This window comes from Lepidochelys kempii, chromosome 3 (genome assembly GCF_965140265.1).
Source record: "Lepidochelys kempii isolate rLepKem1 chromosome 3, rLepKem1.hap2, whole genome shotgun sequence".
NCBI lineage: Eukaryota > Metazoa > Chordata > Testudines > Cheloniidae > Lepidochelys > Lepidochelys kempii.
In genome coordinates this window covers 66,221,791-66,238,252 of record NC_133258.1, presented here as the reverse complement: position 1 = coordinate 66,238,252, position 16,462 = coordinate 66,221,791, and the positions used below count along the sequence as shown (strand labels likewise).

Sequence of the window (16,462 nt, the reverse complement as noted above, 5' to 3'; positions counted from 1 at the left end):
AACAATCTTTAGCGCATCAGGCACGTAAATAACTTGCGACACCAGTTACAAAGTGCCATGCGAATGCCTGTTCTCACTTTCAGGTGACTTTGTAAACAAAAAACAGGCAACATGATCTCCTGCAAAAGTAACCAAACTTGTTTATCTGAGTGAGTGGCTGAACAAGAAGTAGGACTGAGTGGACTTATTATAGAGTTAGGTATTTATAGAATCACAGGGTTGGAAGGGACCTCAGGAGATCATCTATTCCAACCCCCTGCTCAAAGCAGGACCAATCCCCAATTTTTGCCCCAGATCCCTAAATGGCCCCCTCAAGGATTGAACTCACAACCCTGGGTTTAGCAGGCTAATGCTCAAACCACTGAGCTAGTATGACTTAATAGGCTCTAAAATTTTACATTGTTTTATTTTGAATGCAGTTATTTTTTTTGTACATAATTCAACATTTGTACAGTACTTATATTAGGGGAATTGAAAATACTGTTTTTTTTACAGTGCAAATATTTGTAATAAAATAAAGTGAGCACTGTACACTTTGTATTCTGTGTTGTAATTGAAATCAATATATTTGAAAATGTGGAAAACATCCAAAAATATTTAAATAAATGGTATTCTATTGTTTAACAGTGCAATTAATCTTGATTGATATTTTAATCGCTTGACAACCCTACTTATAAGTTTTTCTTAAAATCTAACCTAGATATCTGCTGCTGCAGATTAAGCTGATCATTGAAGGTAGTACACAAAGTTGACATGGAGAACAATTGATCACTGTCCTCTTTGTAACAGCCCTTAACATATTTGAAGAATGTTATGAAGTTCCTCCTTAGTCATGTTTTCTTAAGACTAAACATGCCTGTTTTTTTCAATCTTCCCTCATAGGGCAGGTTTTCTAAACCTCTTATAATTTTTCATGCTGTCCTCTGGACTCTCTGCAATTTGTCCACATCTGTACTTCAGCTGAGGCCTGACCAGTGCCAAGTATAGTGGGACAATTACCTCCTGTATCTTCTATATCACACTCCTGTTAATACACCTCAGAATATTAGCCCTTTTTGCCAATGCATTGTATTATAGGCTCATATTTACCAGATGTAATGAACATAAAGTATACTTGCAGTCTTGCAAGCAATTGACATGAATAAGTGTTATGATTATTTATTATTTGTATTGGGGCCTACCAGTTATACTATAGTAAGGAATTTGACTGATTTTTCTATATTTACTTACAGTCATAAGTCAGTTCTTTAGTATTTCTAATACATTTATCACTCTTCAAGTAATTCTCCGAAGAGTAAAGTCGCATTTTGTCTTAAGGCAGTCTTATACATATGATCCCCGCTATTTCTAGTGGTTAATTTGAAAGGGATTAGTTTAAAACATCCAAAGCAATTGTTTAAAGTTGTCTGAAACTCTCTTGGGCCACACAAGAGAAGTGCAGTTTTTCCAGTGAACCGAGACCAGATGGAAGAGTGAGAGCATAAAGCAATCAAAATACAGTTCCTATAAAGCACTGCAATGCCTGTTTTGAATTGAAATATTTTATTTTTTAGCTGCAATATATTGGTTTGGGGGCATTTGTAACAGGTCTGCTGCTTAATGAGTGGTCCCTTGTGGCCACAGTGCCCTTTGCAGCAGCCTCCCTCCATTCTTCCTTGTTGGGGCCCCTTACAGACTCCCCGCAGCCTTTCTTAGAAGTCCTACCGTCCTCCACTTGGGGCTGGTTTAATGACCACAAAAAGTCCATTACTGTAATCCAAAGATTCACACTTATCTCTAGCTCTTCTGCATGGATGGCAGAGATCTTCCTTTGCTACAGCCTGCTCTTCAGAGGGTCACCTTTTCATAGCTTTCCCTAGAGTTTAGCTTTCTGGCTTTGGCTTCCTTCTCTTGCCAGTGTCTCCTCAGTTCTGAGGGAGAACGCAGTTTATATACTGCCCTCCTTGAAAGAGCTCCTCCTGATTGGCTGGAAGAGAGGGGAGCACAGCCTCACCCTGTGTTACAGAACTCCTGATCTCCGACCCGTAAAGGAACAGTGGATGGTGGGGAAACCCCAGGACAACTCCGAATTACCCAGGACTGCTTCCTATCATCCATTACCAGGCCATTTCCTGGGCCTTTGTTTGTTCCATCTCTCTGGAATGGAGTCTTCTGGCCCCCTCTACTCTTAAAGGGCCAGTATACCCCATTACAACATTCAACAAAATATTGAAATTTTCTTTGGAAAGTAAACATCTTCTCTGAAAAACTTCATCGTTGAAATCAAATTTTCCATTGAAAAACAGTTCAAAGTCTTTTCCATTGAAAATCTTGACCAGTCTGAACTTTTTAGTACTGATTGTTTTTACTCTAGTTAAGTGGTTCCCAAACTTGTTCCGTCGCTTGTGCAGGGAAAGCCCCTGGCGGGCCGCGCTGGTTTGTTTACCTGCCGTGTGCGCAGGTTCGGCCAATCGTGACTCCCAGAGGCCGCGGTTCGCTGCTCCAGGCCAACGGCCAACATCCCTCGGCCGGCGCCACTTCCAGCAGCTCCTGTTGGCCTGGAGCAGCGAACCGCGGCCACTGGGAGCCGCGATCAGCCGAACCTGCGGACGCGGCATGTAAACAGCCCCTGGCGGGCCGCACCGGTTTTTCCCTGCAAAGCAGTGGAACAAGTTTGGGAGCCACTGCTCTAGTTTTCTTTAATTTGTTTGTTTTTCAAGATGTAATGTTTCTATTTTAGCTTTTCAATGATCTGTTCAAGAACAATGCAAACCGCTCTGAGAATACAGAGAGAAGACAAAATCAGAACTACTTTATAGAGATGATAACGGTAGAAGGAGTCTATGACTACTTAATGTATGTTGGTAAGAAATTATTTTTCTTTGTACTTGGTATGAAGTATAACAGAGGTGCAAAAATTCAGGGTGTTTGATTAGAGTGCTGTTTGAAAAGTTTGTCTAAAGTTTACAGTTTGTTATAACAAGGAAGATGCCAGTTAGGGACACTATCCTGTTTTTAAAGTTCTTGCTATTAGGGTGTCACAAATGTAGCAGTATCACTCTGATTGCTCTGCTTGCATGTTGTATCCCTTCCCCTCCTCTCCCCTACACACTTAGGTTTTGTATTTAGAGTGTAAAGCTGCTTGAGGTATAGACCATGTCTTCCTGTGGCCACTCTAATTTAAATAAATAATACCAACACTTGGTATTTTTGTAGTAAATGTAACACAAACAGATTTAAAAGCTAAAGGATCTGCTGTAGGTTGGGGGGAATGAGGTCACGTTGCATGAAGTTAGCTATCTCTTTTTTTTGGAAATATCAGTGTGCACACTTTTTAAGAAATAAAGCAAGATACAATGATGATGGGAGCCTTCTTCATATGTGTAATAACAACTTTGCAGGTAGAGTTGTTTTCCGTGTTCCTGACTGGCTGCACCACCTCTTGATGGGGGGAAGAATTATCTTCAAAAACACATTGGAGATGTACACAGACTACTATCTACAGTACAAATTAGAACAGCTATTTCAGGAGCACCGCTTGGTATCACTGATAACACTCCTGAGAGGTTAGTGAAAAGTCATGCAAATACTTCTTCTTTTATCATGTGCTTCTTGTACATGTTTAAACTGCAGTGGTACTTATTTATAAGATATTGATGACTTAATTTTATACTTGTAGCACCCTTTTTTGTGAGCAACCCAAAGTGCTTTGCAAACTATATAGTGCAACATGTGAAAAAGAACACTTGCGCAACATAAATGAGTCAAGAGATTCCAAAAGTTAGTTTCTGCACAGTGTTAGTTTGGTTTTGTTGCACATCCTTGATATTTTATTATAGAATTAAGTATTGTGAACAATAATCCACAAAGGCTTATAGTGAGCAAGGAAAAGAAGACTAAAAGACTAATGATCAACATGGTGGAGCTAATGATGCAGTATATATATTGAGTGTAGGAAATTCCTAAAGCGTATGTTATATTTTCATCTTTTTTGGGGGGAAATTAATGCTAGGTTTTTTAATTGTTTCCCTTTTTTATAAGGGTGGCAGAGAAAATGAAGCCCACAGTTGCTAGCTAACAAGTACCAATTGACCATAGACTGAACAAAATTGGCATATTTAGGAAAATAACTTGGGTGGAGGCCAGTTATGAAAATTACAGCTTCCGAAGAGTTATTGTGAATGAATGAAACTAAAGCGAGGAAGCTTTGAGTGACTGAAACCAAAAGTGGTAGCTGCTCGTGAACGTTGTAAATATTTTTAGTCCTCTGTAGTAAATATGTCCTTTGCAATAGGCCCCATCAGTACTGCAGGGCTGTTTGACATAATGTGAAGAATATCTTTATACAGTTATAAGTACAGGGGGAATTATAGTTAAGCAGCATATAATTAACCTACAGTGGAATTTAGCCAGAATTCTGTGCTGCTGCAGAATTGTGATGCTCTTTAAAAACAGCTTAACACAAGGAATGAGTTGGCAAAACACTATGTATGACTTTACTGAAAACCAATTCCTAAATGACATTTTTGTTCTTTTGGTGGTTACAGATGCTGTGTTTTGTGAGAATACTGAACCTCGCTCACTTCAAGATAAACAGAAACGAGCAAAGCAGACCTTTGAAGAAATGATGAGATACATTCCAGGTTCCACTTTTATACCTATATAAGCTTTTTAATCCTTCAGTCAAGCACCTAGCCCAAATATAATATAATAATGCTAACTTTCCAATCCATAAAGTAGTTATCTGGCTGAGGTTTTAAAGAGTTGCCTAAAATGCCGCTGCTTAATGAGACTTTCATTTTCAAACTTCCATAGTTTTAACAAGGGTTACTTGCACCCCTAGGCCTTTGGTGTAATGGTTCAGTAATGACACTGTGCAGGTCAGGAGGAGCGTGGGATCTGAACCAGTTGAAAGGCTGACACTGATCTTGAGCAAGTCACTCCACTTCTTTGTACATCATTTGGCCCAGCTGAAAACTGAGTAAAAAGCAGGGATGCAGTGAAAACCTGAAGAAGAATCTCATCTGAGCTGTACTTTCCCTATATAAATTAGGAAAAAAATCTGGTGATTAGAGGTCATCCAATAATAATTCATTGCAAATGTTATTTGAAGTTGTTCTTTGAGTGCTGATCTCTGTGTGTTCTGCATATGGGTATGCATGAGCTCCATGCACCTGATACTGGAGATTTCTAGCAAGTAGAATCCATTGGTCTGCGCCTGAATACTTGTGCCCCTTGTGCTCCATATCAAGGATATATGGAGTTATGTAAACTGATGCCAGTTCCTCCTTACACCGGTGCATGGCCTGAGTTGGAATCCTCTGTGTCCAAAGCTATGTTTGCATTGTCACTCAAAAACCTGGAAATATAATTGTATATAGTTTTAGTATTCTTAGTGTGTTTATAGTTTAGTTTAGTTTCCCTTGCCTCAGGGATCGTCTTCCTGGGGAGAAGTACTGTGCCCAGAATCCTGAGGTTTAAGAACTGTCTTCTGACCCTGCTTGTTCTCAGTCAACAGTGAGCACCATTGCTCCCTTTACTGCCTTGGTGAGGCTCATGTTTCTGCCAGCTGCAGCATCTGACTCTCCTCCTCTCTCCAGACCCATGTGGCATGAGAACTTTGACTGAGGAAGTACCCCTTGGAAAAGGCCATGAGACCCAGTAGGATCCAGGCCAAGGAGATCCCCTGGTTCATTGGCCTCAGTCTAAGAGTGGTGCTCCTCCGAGCAAGCGTTCAGGAGCAGATGCCAGAGCTGTTAAGCCCAAGGAATCAATGCCTTGGGGTGCTCTCATGAACACAGACAGATCTGCTCCTACAAAAAAGGATCCTTTCCTGACTGTCCAGTCAGGTGAGTCCTAATGTTTGGGTCCTAAAGACTTAGGTCCACCTCAGCCTTCCAACCATGAAGGTAAGGTGTTTAGGAGAAAGGATCTATTGGTACCAGCTGTGGCTACAGCTATACAAAAGATCAGCACCTATTGACACCAACTGAGAACTCCAGGTTGAACTCTTCTTCCACAGTAGTAACTTGCTCCCAGAAGGATCCGTTGACTGCCGTGCCATTGGACGCACTGGATCAGTCAGTCCTGATCACAGGGACACCTCATGCCCTGGGATGGACTGAAACCTATACCTCACCAGAAAATATTTTCACCCTACCTTACCCTCAATCTCCTGTCCTTTTGAGTCCAGCCCTCCTGAAGGACATTTTGACACCAGAGGAAGAAACCCCTTTGAAGAGAAGCGGATACTCCCATTCATAAGTTGGCACATTCATCCACCGGTATCGCTAGTGGAACCAGAACCTGCCTTCTCGTTATCAGAATCTGATGTTCCTGACCCACAGGGAGGCTAGCTTGGACAGAGACTCTAGGAGGTCTTGGACCCATCCTCCACCCAGATATGACAACCTAGGGGACTGATGGTACCTGATGCATTGCAGTCGTCTCCCCCCCACGCCCCCAGCTTGTTGACTCTTCATATTGGCCCTATTGGGCACCACAGGATTCCTATGCTAGGCACTCCAGATCTGAACATGAATCCCACTGCACCCTCTCCTCCTAGCTGACACCAGCTGGCTCTTTTGGAGTATGCAGAGGAGGAAATCAATCCAGATCCACAGGTACCAATAGGTATTTCATCCTCTTCACCTGATGAGGCAGTTGCCCCATCTTCACCATCTCTGCTTGATGATCAGAGGCAATACCAAGAGGTCTTGCAAAGGGTGGTGGCTAAGTGCCAGATTCCTCTTGAAGCAATCCATGTTATACAGCATTGGCTCTTGGATATCTTGCAGCCCTCAGGCCCAAGCTGGATGGCTCTCCCAATAAATGAGGCCATTATGGAATCAGCCAAGGCAGTTTGGCATACTCTTGTTTCCTGTGCGCCCCCTCTCCGTCCCCCGTCCCCCTCCCGCCACCCCAAAAAAGGTCTGAAAGGCAATATTTTATACCTGCTAAAGGTGCAGTTTCTGTTTGTTTATTCACTCTGGTCCCAACTCTCTAGTAGTAGCCACATATTTTCTCTGTTGCCACAGTGAAATCCAGGCTAGAAAACACCAAGGCACCCCCTGCAGACAAAGGAGCTAAACGCCTTAACCTTCTAGGGAGGAAGGTATTTGAATCCACCAGCCTTGAGTTTAGAATTGCTAACTACCAGGCCCGGTTAGCAAAATAGATTTCACAAATTACTCCAAATTCTTGGAATTCAAAGACAAACTCCCTCAGGAGGACATGGCTCAATTCCAAGCCCTCATGAAGCAGATACCTTATCTAGAGTTATAGCTAAAGCAATAATTATGAGGGGGTGAATCTTGGCTCCACTCCTGGGGGTTCCCCAAGGATGTCCAGAATAGTATTGAAGACTTGCCTTTTGAGTCTGATCTCTTCAATGAAAAGACTAACAAGTTTTTACACTTGCTAAAAGACTCCAGGACAACCCTCCACCCCCTGGGCATTTATATCCCAGCTCCAAAGAGAAAATACCACACACAGGAATATAAGCCGAGAGCTCTCCCTCAGCTGTTCTACCACCAGTTCCCTTACAAACTGTCGTGGAAAGAGAAGGGAGTACAAAGACCCAGCTGGGCACATCCTCCACCTCAGCTGCAGCCACTCTACCTCACCCACCAACCAGGAGTTACTTTTGACAGCATGCTCAAGAACTGTGTACCCTTGTTGATGCAATTTCCTACTACTCCCCCCCCCCCCACAACTGCCACCTGGCCCCTTTCATCCACAACTGGAGGGCAATAACGACAGACAAGTGGGTATTCGAGATCATCCACTCTGGCTGCATTATCAAGTTTCTCTTCCTGGCCCCTCCTCAGGAACTACTCTCACAAGGAAATCCTCTCTTGGGAGGTAGACACTACTAAAATGAGTGCCACCTTAACATCAAGACAAAGGGTTTTACTCCCTATATATCATAGTTCCCCAGAAGAAAGGAGAATGGAGACCCATTCTCAACCTATGTCAGTTGAATTTCTTTATTTGCAAATCCAAAATTCCACATGACCAATCTGGCATCAGTAAGTCGCCCCCCCCACCCCGCCCCAGAGAAGGGCACATGGTTTGTGGCTCTCAGCATGAAGAGTCTTACTTTCACAATGACATTCATCTGGCCCACAGAAGGTTCTTCAGATTTCTGGTAGGACAAGAGCACTACAAGTTCAGACTACTGCTGTTCAGGCTGGCACTGGAACCCAGGGTCCTCACTAAAGTCATCCCAGTGGTGGCAGTCCAGATGAGACAAAGCAACTATACCAGCTTCCCCTACCTGGACCATTAGGTCATAACTGGCAGATTGGTCAGGACACCCAGTCAGTGACCATATCCTTACTCTGTCTTCTGCCACCTTTGGGAACCTGCGTAAACAGAGAAAATACAGACTTGGTCTCTTAGAATTAAGGGCAGTCTGCCTAGCCTGCAATGCATTTCTCAACTTACATGGTTCCATCATATTCAGATAATGTCAGATAATGTGACGATGATCTTCTATATAAGCAAACAAGGTGGAGCGAAATATCTTCCTCTCTGTATAGAGGCAGTCAATTATGGAATTAGTGCATTGGGAACCACATCATGCTCTTGGCAACATACCCACCAGGTGCGCAGAACTCTCTGGCAGACAGTCTCAGCGGACACTTTCCCACATACCACAGATGTGAGATACACAATTCTCTTCTGAACAAAATCTTCACCCAGTGGAGAACATCATCTTGGGACCTGTTCACCTCCCGGATGAACAAGAAGTTCAACCTAGACTGCTCCAGAGCAGCACTTGGTCAGGTCTCCGGGGGCAATAATGCTCTATCCTGGACAGACCACCTGAGGTACACCTTTCCTCCCCACAGGTTCTGCAAAAGATTTGTCACAAGAAGGCTCAAGCCATGCTCATACATCCAACTGGCTCAGATATTTCTGTTTGCTGTTTACAAATGTCCTCCTGTTCTCCCATCAGCTTCAACCCCTTCCTGGATCTGTTAACTCAGGAGAATACAAGATCAGACATCTCAGCCTGGACCCTCTTCACCTCATGGTTTGGTATTTGGATGGGCAACAGACCTAGAATGTTTGTGTTTGGAGGTTGTTCAAGATAACCTCAATCAAAGCAGAAAAGACTATCAGAAAATGCTATTTAGTTAAATGGAGATGTTTCTCTACCTCGAGACAACAGAACTAATTATCCCCCAAATCAACAGGAATACCTGCTATTTTAGACTACCTACTCACCTTCAAGACATTGGGACTTTCCATTAGCTCACTGCAAGTCCGCCTAGCAGCAGTCAATGCCTTCCATCCTCTCGTGGAAGGCGGTTCTGTTTTTACTTATCAACAATAAGGTCTCATTAGGACCTCCCCACTGGTGGTGAAACCATCGCTGCTATGGGACATCAATCTTGACCTCTCAGTACTTACCAGACCATCCTTTGAACCACTGGCCATGTGCTCCATGTCCTGCCTGTCCATGAAGGTCACTTTCCTAGTCACCATCACATCTGCTAGAAGAGTGAATGAGCTGGGAGCACTCATAGCTGTCTTGCCCTATTCCACATTTCATAATGAGAGAGTTTCTCTTTGCATCTACCCAAAATTCTTCCCTAAGGTAATTTCCAAACTTCACATAAATCAACTTATCTTAAATAACAAATCAATAAATCAGTATTCTTTCCAAAATCTCATGCAACCAATGAGACGATTACTCTCTCTCGACATAGAATGCTAAAGCCCTTCTGATCTGCAAAGAACTAACCAATTATGAAAAGGCCTACACTATTTGTTGCTCTAGTGGAACAATCAAGGGGACAAGCGTCTGCCCAGAGACTCTCTAAGTGGGTCTCTGGCTATATCATTCTTTATCAGCTGGCATAGAATGCACTGCCAGATGGGGTGCAGGCCCATTCCATTACAGCATAGGCAACCTCAATATTATCTCTCTGAGAAGTATCTATGCTGGAAATTTGTAAGGTGGCAACCTGAAGCAGCTCTTTGAGTAGATGCAGCCATGTATTCCACTTAGGTGAGTGCACTGCCCAGAGCACCGGAGCCAGAGAATTTTGCCTAGTGGTACCCATAGGAGGCAGCACTCATGCCTCACGCTCATAGTGCCTCCCCTGGCTATATGAGGCAGTGCTGCCTCAAACCCCCACAGCTGCTTCTTACCCCCTGTGGCTGGAGTTGGAGCTCTGTGTGGTTCTTAACCTCCCAATCTCTCTCTTTATGGTCTTACCCTGTCGTATATAGTTAGTACCCTTAGTGGTAGTTTGTGTTAGATTTAGTTAGTACTTCCTAGTGTTACCCCTAACAACAATCTCCACACATGGTGCTTGCTGTGCTTGGGTGAGGCTCACGTCAAAGAATGGTGTTTGATTTGCAGATTGTTCACAAAATGGACTTGGGTGGCATGGGGCCTTTGCCTAAAGCAGCACCTGCTCAAAGGGTCCATGCAGCCTGCTTTGACACCGAGGTCAGGTTCTGAGAGTGCTGCCAGTTTGCTCTCTGGAGCTGGTGACTATCTGAAGAGATGGAGGAGCTGCTTCCCATCAAGTGCACCGAGGCAGAGATCGCATAAGACCAATCAAAACCCTCCAGGTTTCATGCACCATCTTGCACCACCAATGTTACCATGGTAGCACTCCTCACCCTCCACTTCGGCATTGTCAGATGTATCAGTACTGCTGCTGACTTCAGGGCCGATGCCACTCGGAGCACCAGAAACAATGGAGGCGTACTTGGTGTCGGCGGTGCAATTTCTACCATCAGTGTCAGTCCCTCCCTGGTTTTGGGAGACGGATTAATCAGACCATTAGCTCACACCCTCAGGGCTGGCTCTATTTTTATCCCTGGAAACCCAAGATGACTTGGTGTCAAGGTTGGGATTTTCCTCCTTCCATTCTCCATCACGTAGCCCACATTGGGAACCATTCATGGAATATTGTGGGTACTGGGATTGGCACTTGTGTGGCAGTTGGGATAGGATCTCATGCCCTGCACCTACTGGCCACTAATGCACTCTCATTATGCCCAGTGGCCTCCATAGAATTCACGGGGCGCTCCTCAGTCATGGTGGTCGCACTCCACATCTCGCTCCAAGGCGAGATCACTAGGCATGTCTGTGGTGAGGGACGTTGACTTCCCACAGGTTCAGGCACCAGTGAGCCTTCCCATTGTGGAGCCTCCAGAGTTGTCTCATCCAGGACCACCTGTCCAAGAACAGGATCCAGTCCTGGTGCAGTTAACTGCCTCTTCATCATCCTTAGATGATTCAACAATGCTCGGCTCTTCCTTTCCTTCGGTGCCTGAAGACTTCAGGGTCTACCATGACATTTTGCAGTGTATGACTTTTTTCCTGGGCATTCTCCCTGCAGGAGAATGTCCATAAATTGTTGGATATCCTGCAGCCATCTGCTCCTGGGAGAATGACCCTCCCTATTAATGATGCGGTCCTGGAGCCTGTGAAGTTTCTTTCTGGAGCATGCCGGCTTTGGTGTCCCCTGCTGCAAAGCATTTGGGGAAATGCTACTTCTATTCATACCTGAAACATCACTCCTTAGTCCAGGCCTATTCTGCAAATGCAGCTGTTGGAACAGCAGTATTATAGACCTCTATGGTAACTGTATCCTGATACCTCCTGTCCTGTTTGAATACTGCTTACCCATCATCCACATGTCAAATACACATAGGGACCAGCGCTCAAAGAAATGAAAGTCATTTACCTGTAGCCTGAGGTTCTTCGAGAAGTATGGTCTCTATCTGTATTCCACACCCCTTCCTCCTTACTTTCTGCTTTGGATCCTATTTGATTTTCAGTAAGAGAAAGAACTGGAGAGACATTGGTCCACACCTGTGAAGGCTGATTCCCCACTCTGGCACTCCGAGTGCAGAAGGTGGGGTCCCACAAGGATTTTAAAAATTAATACTTGCCACTCCAGGCTTGTATTAAACCCCCAAGGTTACAGCTTTTCTCTGACCTTGGCTTGGTAAATGCTGCCACCCCCCCCAAGTGAAAAACTGTCTCTTGCAAATCCTGGAAAAACTCACTTGGGAAGTTTTCCCTGAGGCCCCTCGGCTTTTCCACCCCTCCCTCAGGGAAGCCGAGAAACAAACAAAAGGGAAACCTATTTGTTGCCACCAGCTAATGGAAAAATGCATGCACAGACCTTTTAAGACACAAAACTAATCAGGTTCTTAAAAAAAGTAAATTTTATTAAAAGCAAAAAAGAAAATATATCTGGAACTTAGGCTTTTGCTAGATTTTAAAAGAGCAATTCCAAAAATTGAGCACCCAAAATAGCTTTCTTGGGGGTTCAGCTTAAAGGTTACAAGCAAACAAAAGCATCTGGGGTTAGCACAGAGTAGTCCACAAGCCTTACGGAAAATAGATGCAATTAGGGTTATTTCTTTTATCTAAACATTCCGTGTCCCAGTGAATTCTTCTAGGTATGGACGATGAATTTTCATACCTGGTCCAAACTTTACACAGCATTCCAGATACCCCTGTCTCCAGCCCAGAGAGTCAAAGGGAAAGCTTTTCCCCTTTTAAAAAGTCCTAGCCTTCCCGTTGGCTTTTTTGGTCAGGTGCCCACTCCCTTTTCTTTACCTGGGGACTTTTTAACCCTTTACAGGTGAAGCAAGTAGCCACCAAGAGGGACTTTATAGGTAACTATCTGGCTAGGTGCCCAAAAAAGGGAGCTCCCCCCTTCATTTATCACAACATCTCTCCTTATACCCTCAGTACAGAGCATGAAGGGGAGTAACTGCTCAGGCATGGACTAATGGATGCTACTTGCTAGAAATCACATCTCAAAGAACCTCCGTGTACAGATAAGGAACTTATGTTTTATTACACAAAGCATTAGGGCAGTAAACTCGGGTTGTATTTTTTTCACCTAAAATCTGGCAGTGACTTAGTTCTATGCCATTGAAAGTAAAACTACAAGTGAAAAGATATATGTGTATATCGCTGCAGTGAGTTGGCTAATGAAGGAATAATTTATCTCATATTAAGAACTTGAAGACATAAGCTTCCACTTGTACCTCTTGAAATTCATTTAGTACACACTTTGGCTAATTCTTAGCTAAAATAGTATAATCAAAGGGGTTCAGAAAGATTTTTGACTTACGTGGTTATAAAAACAAATTCATTTGAAAGGTAAAGTTATAGCATACAAGTTTAGAGCTATTGGAAGTGCGGAGGATATGATCTACTGAATTTTGGTCTAGCCATGCTTTACTGTAGCACATAACTAATTTGTAATGGCTTTTTGTGATTAGTATGTGTTGGTATCTGGTCTAGATTTGATAGGCAAATGCATTGGAGAAGACGCCAAGTATGAAGGCATCAGACTTCTGTTTGATGGAATGCAGCAGCCAGTGCTTAACAAGCAGGTACTTTTAATTCTGAAAACAATTACATGAGAAACCTTACCGCTTGGTGTAGTGTTTCATAAAGGCTTTCAGTGATCTTTTGTGTATCCCAGGTAAATGCAAATTCTCTTTTAATTATTAAAAATGAAGAGCAATATAGTTGTTCTTAAGGGTTGTCATTAGAACTGACCTTGACCCTTTTACAACAGCTACTTTTTCTGTTTTTTTTAGTTGACTTATGTTCTGCTGGATATTGGGATACAAGAACTGTTCCCAGAGCTCAATAAGGTATGTGATGACAAACCCATATAAGTGCTGCAGAATAGATCTCCTCTAATCTTAGTCACTTTAAACTCCTCCACTATATTAATCACAAGCAGATAGACAAGAAATCCCAACAGTTACTGTTATCATTACCCATTGAAAGGTTAACTTCATTGAGGAGTCTGTATTTTGTTAGGTTGAAAGATGCCTTCAGATCTTCCAAGGCCAAACTTTTTAATTTTTGCTGATTAAAATTTTTCTCATGAGGCCTGTAAGTTGTGCTAGAAGTAGAGGTGCCAGTGAAACTGTGCAGGGTAGCCAGCGGGCTATCCCCATATGCCTTGTCATTATTGACTGTCAAATTTCAGCAGATGCTGCCTTTGGAAAATTTATCCTGCTTGTTGCATTCTGATGGAGGTTCAGCATTTTTCCCATCGAATGTGTATTTTGTTGTACCTAGTTTTGGTTATTGCTTTCTGGAATTCTCAGTGTCCAGATAAAGGAGAGAGTAATCACATGGCTAAAAAGCACTGTATAAGGGCTAAGCACTATTTATATAGTGTATAGTAATCTGGAGGGGTGTGATGTGTTTGTATCTACTGTGTATGTCAAACTTTTTGAAAGAATTGCATAATGAGTTTTTTGTTAGCCAAGTAACTTTGATATTTTATTTAAAATATAGAACTTGCATCTTAACAACTGAGATTGTAAGCACCACAGCACAGGAGCTGCATCTTAGAGTTTGCAGTGCCAAGCAGAGTTTTAGCACTTAACTCAAAAATAATACCCTGTTGTTGGAGCCAAATTAATATTTCAGTTTTTCTTGGTAAATATAAGTTAATAATGGAGGTTGAAATGGAGGCCATCTATATTACTTACTTTCACGAAAGAGAGACCTAACTTACTTAGTTGAAACTGCTTTGTGCCTCGGACTCGTATTTAATTCCTCTTGTATTTATGCGTTCTAGTGATTTCAAATTGAGGGCAGTGGAAATAAGTAAAGGGAAAAGAGAAGTAGCTTTATGGCCCAAGACTATCAGGCTGCTACTCTAATGCACTGAACTATTTCTGTAGGTGTCCTGGTACTTAACGCTATATCACCAGTAACATTAACCAGTCCCTCAACTGAAGACTTCAAAATGAAGGTTAAAAAAATGGCTCAAGTTTTTAAAAATCTTACAGGACAAGTTGAATTGTATAATCTGCAGTCATGCTAGACTGCATGTGGATGTACAAAGAACCTATCAAGAAGCTGAAAAAGAAAATGAACTCTGAGAATTATGTACTCCAGAAATTGACCAGTACAAAATGCGGAGTTCACCCCCAAATACTCCAAGCAACTAGTCACTCCTTGTGTTACTCAATTGCGGGTATTGTGCACCAGTATGGTCATGCTCCATCCATGCACACGCAATTGATACTGACCTCAGTCAATCCTGTAGGATCATCACAGGGACTTTGAAACTGACCCCCACACTGTCACTATACTGCCTTTTGGGATTGCACCACCATCAGTGAGGTGGGATGCCTTCAGTAAAAAGGACACTAAAACAGATGCATGGTCCAAGACACGCATTGTATGGACACATTCCACCATCCAAGAGGCTGAAGTCCAGAAAGATACTTGCCTTTGAATATCCCATACTTCAGAATACCATTGTGGAAGGAGAGAAATGCCAATGATTCCAGAGAACCTTCAGAACAACTCCCTCCAGACACCTCGAACTGGTTGCTCTAAATCACGTGAGAGCTAGGGTGGTAAAGCCTTGTGATACTATGACCAAGCGGAATTTGATAAATGACCCCAAATGTGAATGTGGAGAGCCTAGTCCAGTGGCTTTCAACCTGCGGGCCACTTGTGGGCCAATTAGCACACAGCTGCGGCCCAGCTGTCTGCTTAAAAAAAAAAAATTCAAAATTTGCTGCTCCAGTCTGGCGGAGGGTGGGGTTGGCTGAGGGGAGACAGCATCTGGCAGTCCTACTGGAGCGCTCCTGCCAGCAGGGGGCAGGTGAGTGCTGCAGGGGGCAGGGTGTGGGAGAGTGGGTCTATGGGGGGGCTCTGAGCACAGAGGGGGTTGGGGCGCTGGGCAGTATAGGTGTGGGAACTAGAGGTTTGTTGGGGTACTGCAGCACCCCTAGGTTTTAGTGGGGCTCTGCTCCTGGCCCCAGGCCTGTGGTCCTGGCTGCCTGGTCAGCCTCGCGTGGTGGGGTCTGGGTCCCAGCTGCCCAGCTCCACACCCAGGGCTCCACTCCTGGCCACGCTCTGTGGAGGGATCTCTGGGTGGGGGACACTGGGCATAGGGGACTGTGGGAGGTTTTGCAGGGGGGCGCTACGGTTCTCAACCTGCGGCCCATGTAACATATTCTGGGCCACATATGTGGCCCATAGTGATAAATATGTTGAGAACCACTGGCCTAGACAACCACTTGAACACAGTCTGATGCAGTGCTCTCTATCAGTATCTTCCACTGCAGAAGGAACTATTTGATATGTGGAGATAAGTGCTAACGCCAGGTCTTGGTTGTTGTTTTAAAGCAATTAGCTATGATGATGATGTACAGGAAGAACGCCAAGCCTTCTGTTTGTGTGTATGGTACATTACTCAAATTGAGTTTCTTCTCTAAATCAAAGAAAGTCAAACAGGATTAATTAAAATCTGGGCTATAAATGGGCTGTGATCACAAGGATTTGCACCCTTAAAGCCATCATCACAATTCCTTTAACTCAGGCAAGATTGACTTTGCTTTTGCTTAATGTTTCAGCCACGTAGCTGGGCAGAAGGAGCTTTGAAACTACTCCTTGCTGCAGCCACTGGCCTAATTGACTAAAGAGCTATGGCCCTAGCTCTGG

General features: G+C 43.6%; 1 protein-coding gene across 6 annotated transcripts in view; it reads left to right on the top strand.

Moving 5' to 3' along the window:
* SNX14 (sorting nexin 14) overlaps positions 1 to 16,462 on the top strand; it is a 78,787-nt gene that overhangs the window by 57,073 nt on the left and 5,252 nt on the right. For 5 of the 6 annotated variants that reach the window (XM_073336597.1, XM_073336596.1, XM_073336595.1 and 2 more), the window contains 5 exons: positions 2,720 to 2,843; positions 3,381 to 3,545; positions 4,527 to 4,622; positions 13,277 to 13,368; positions 13,579 to 13,635. In XM_073336597.1, coding sequence (XP_073192698.1) covers positions 2,720 to 2,843; positions 3,381 to 3,545; positions 4,527 to 4,622; positions 13,277 to 13,368; positions 13,579 to 13,635 — 534 coding nt within the window. Of the gene's footprint in view, positions 1 to 2,719; positions 2,844 to 3,380; positions 3,546 to 4,526; positions 4,623 to 13,276; positions 13,369 to 13,578; positions 13,636 to 14,685; positions 15,566 to 16,462 lie in introns of those variants that run through there. The other variant, XM_073336594.1, reaches the window with a different exon arrangement.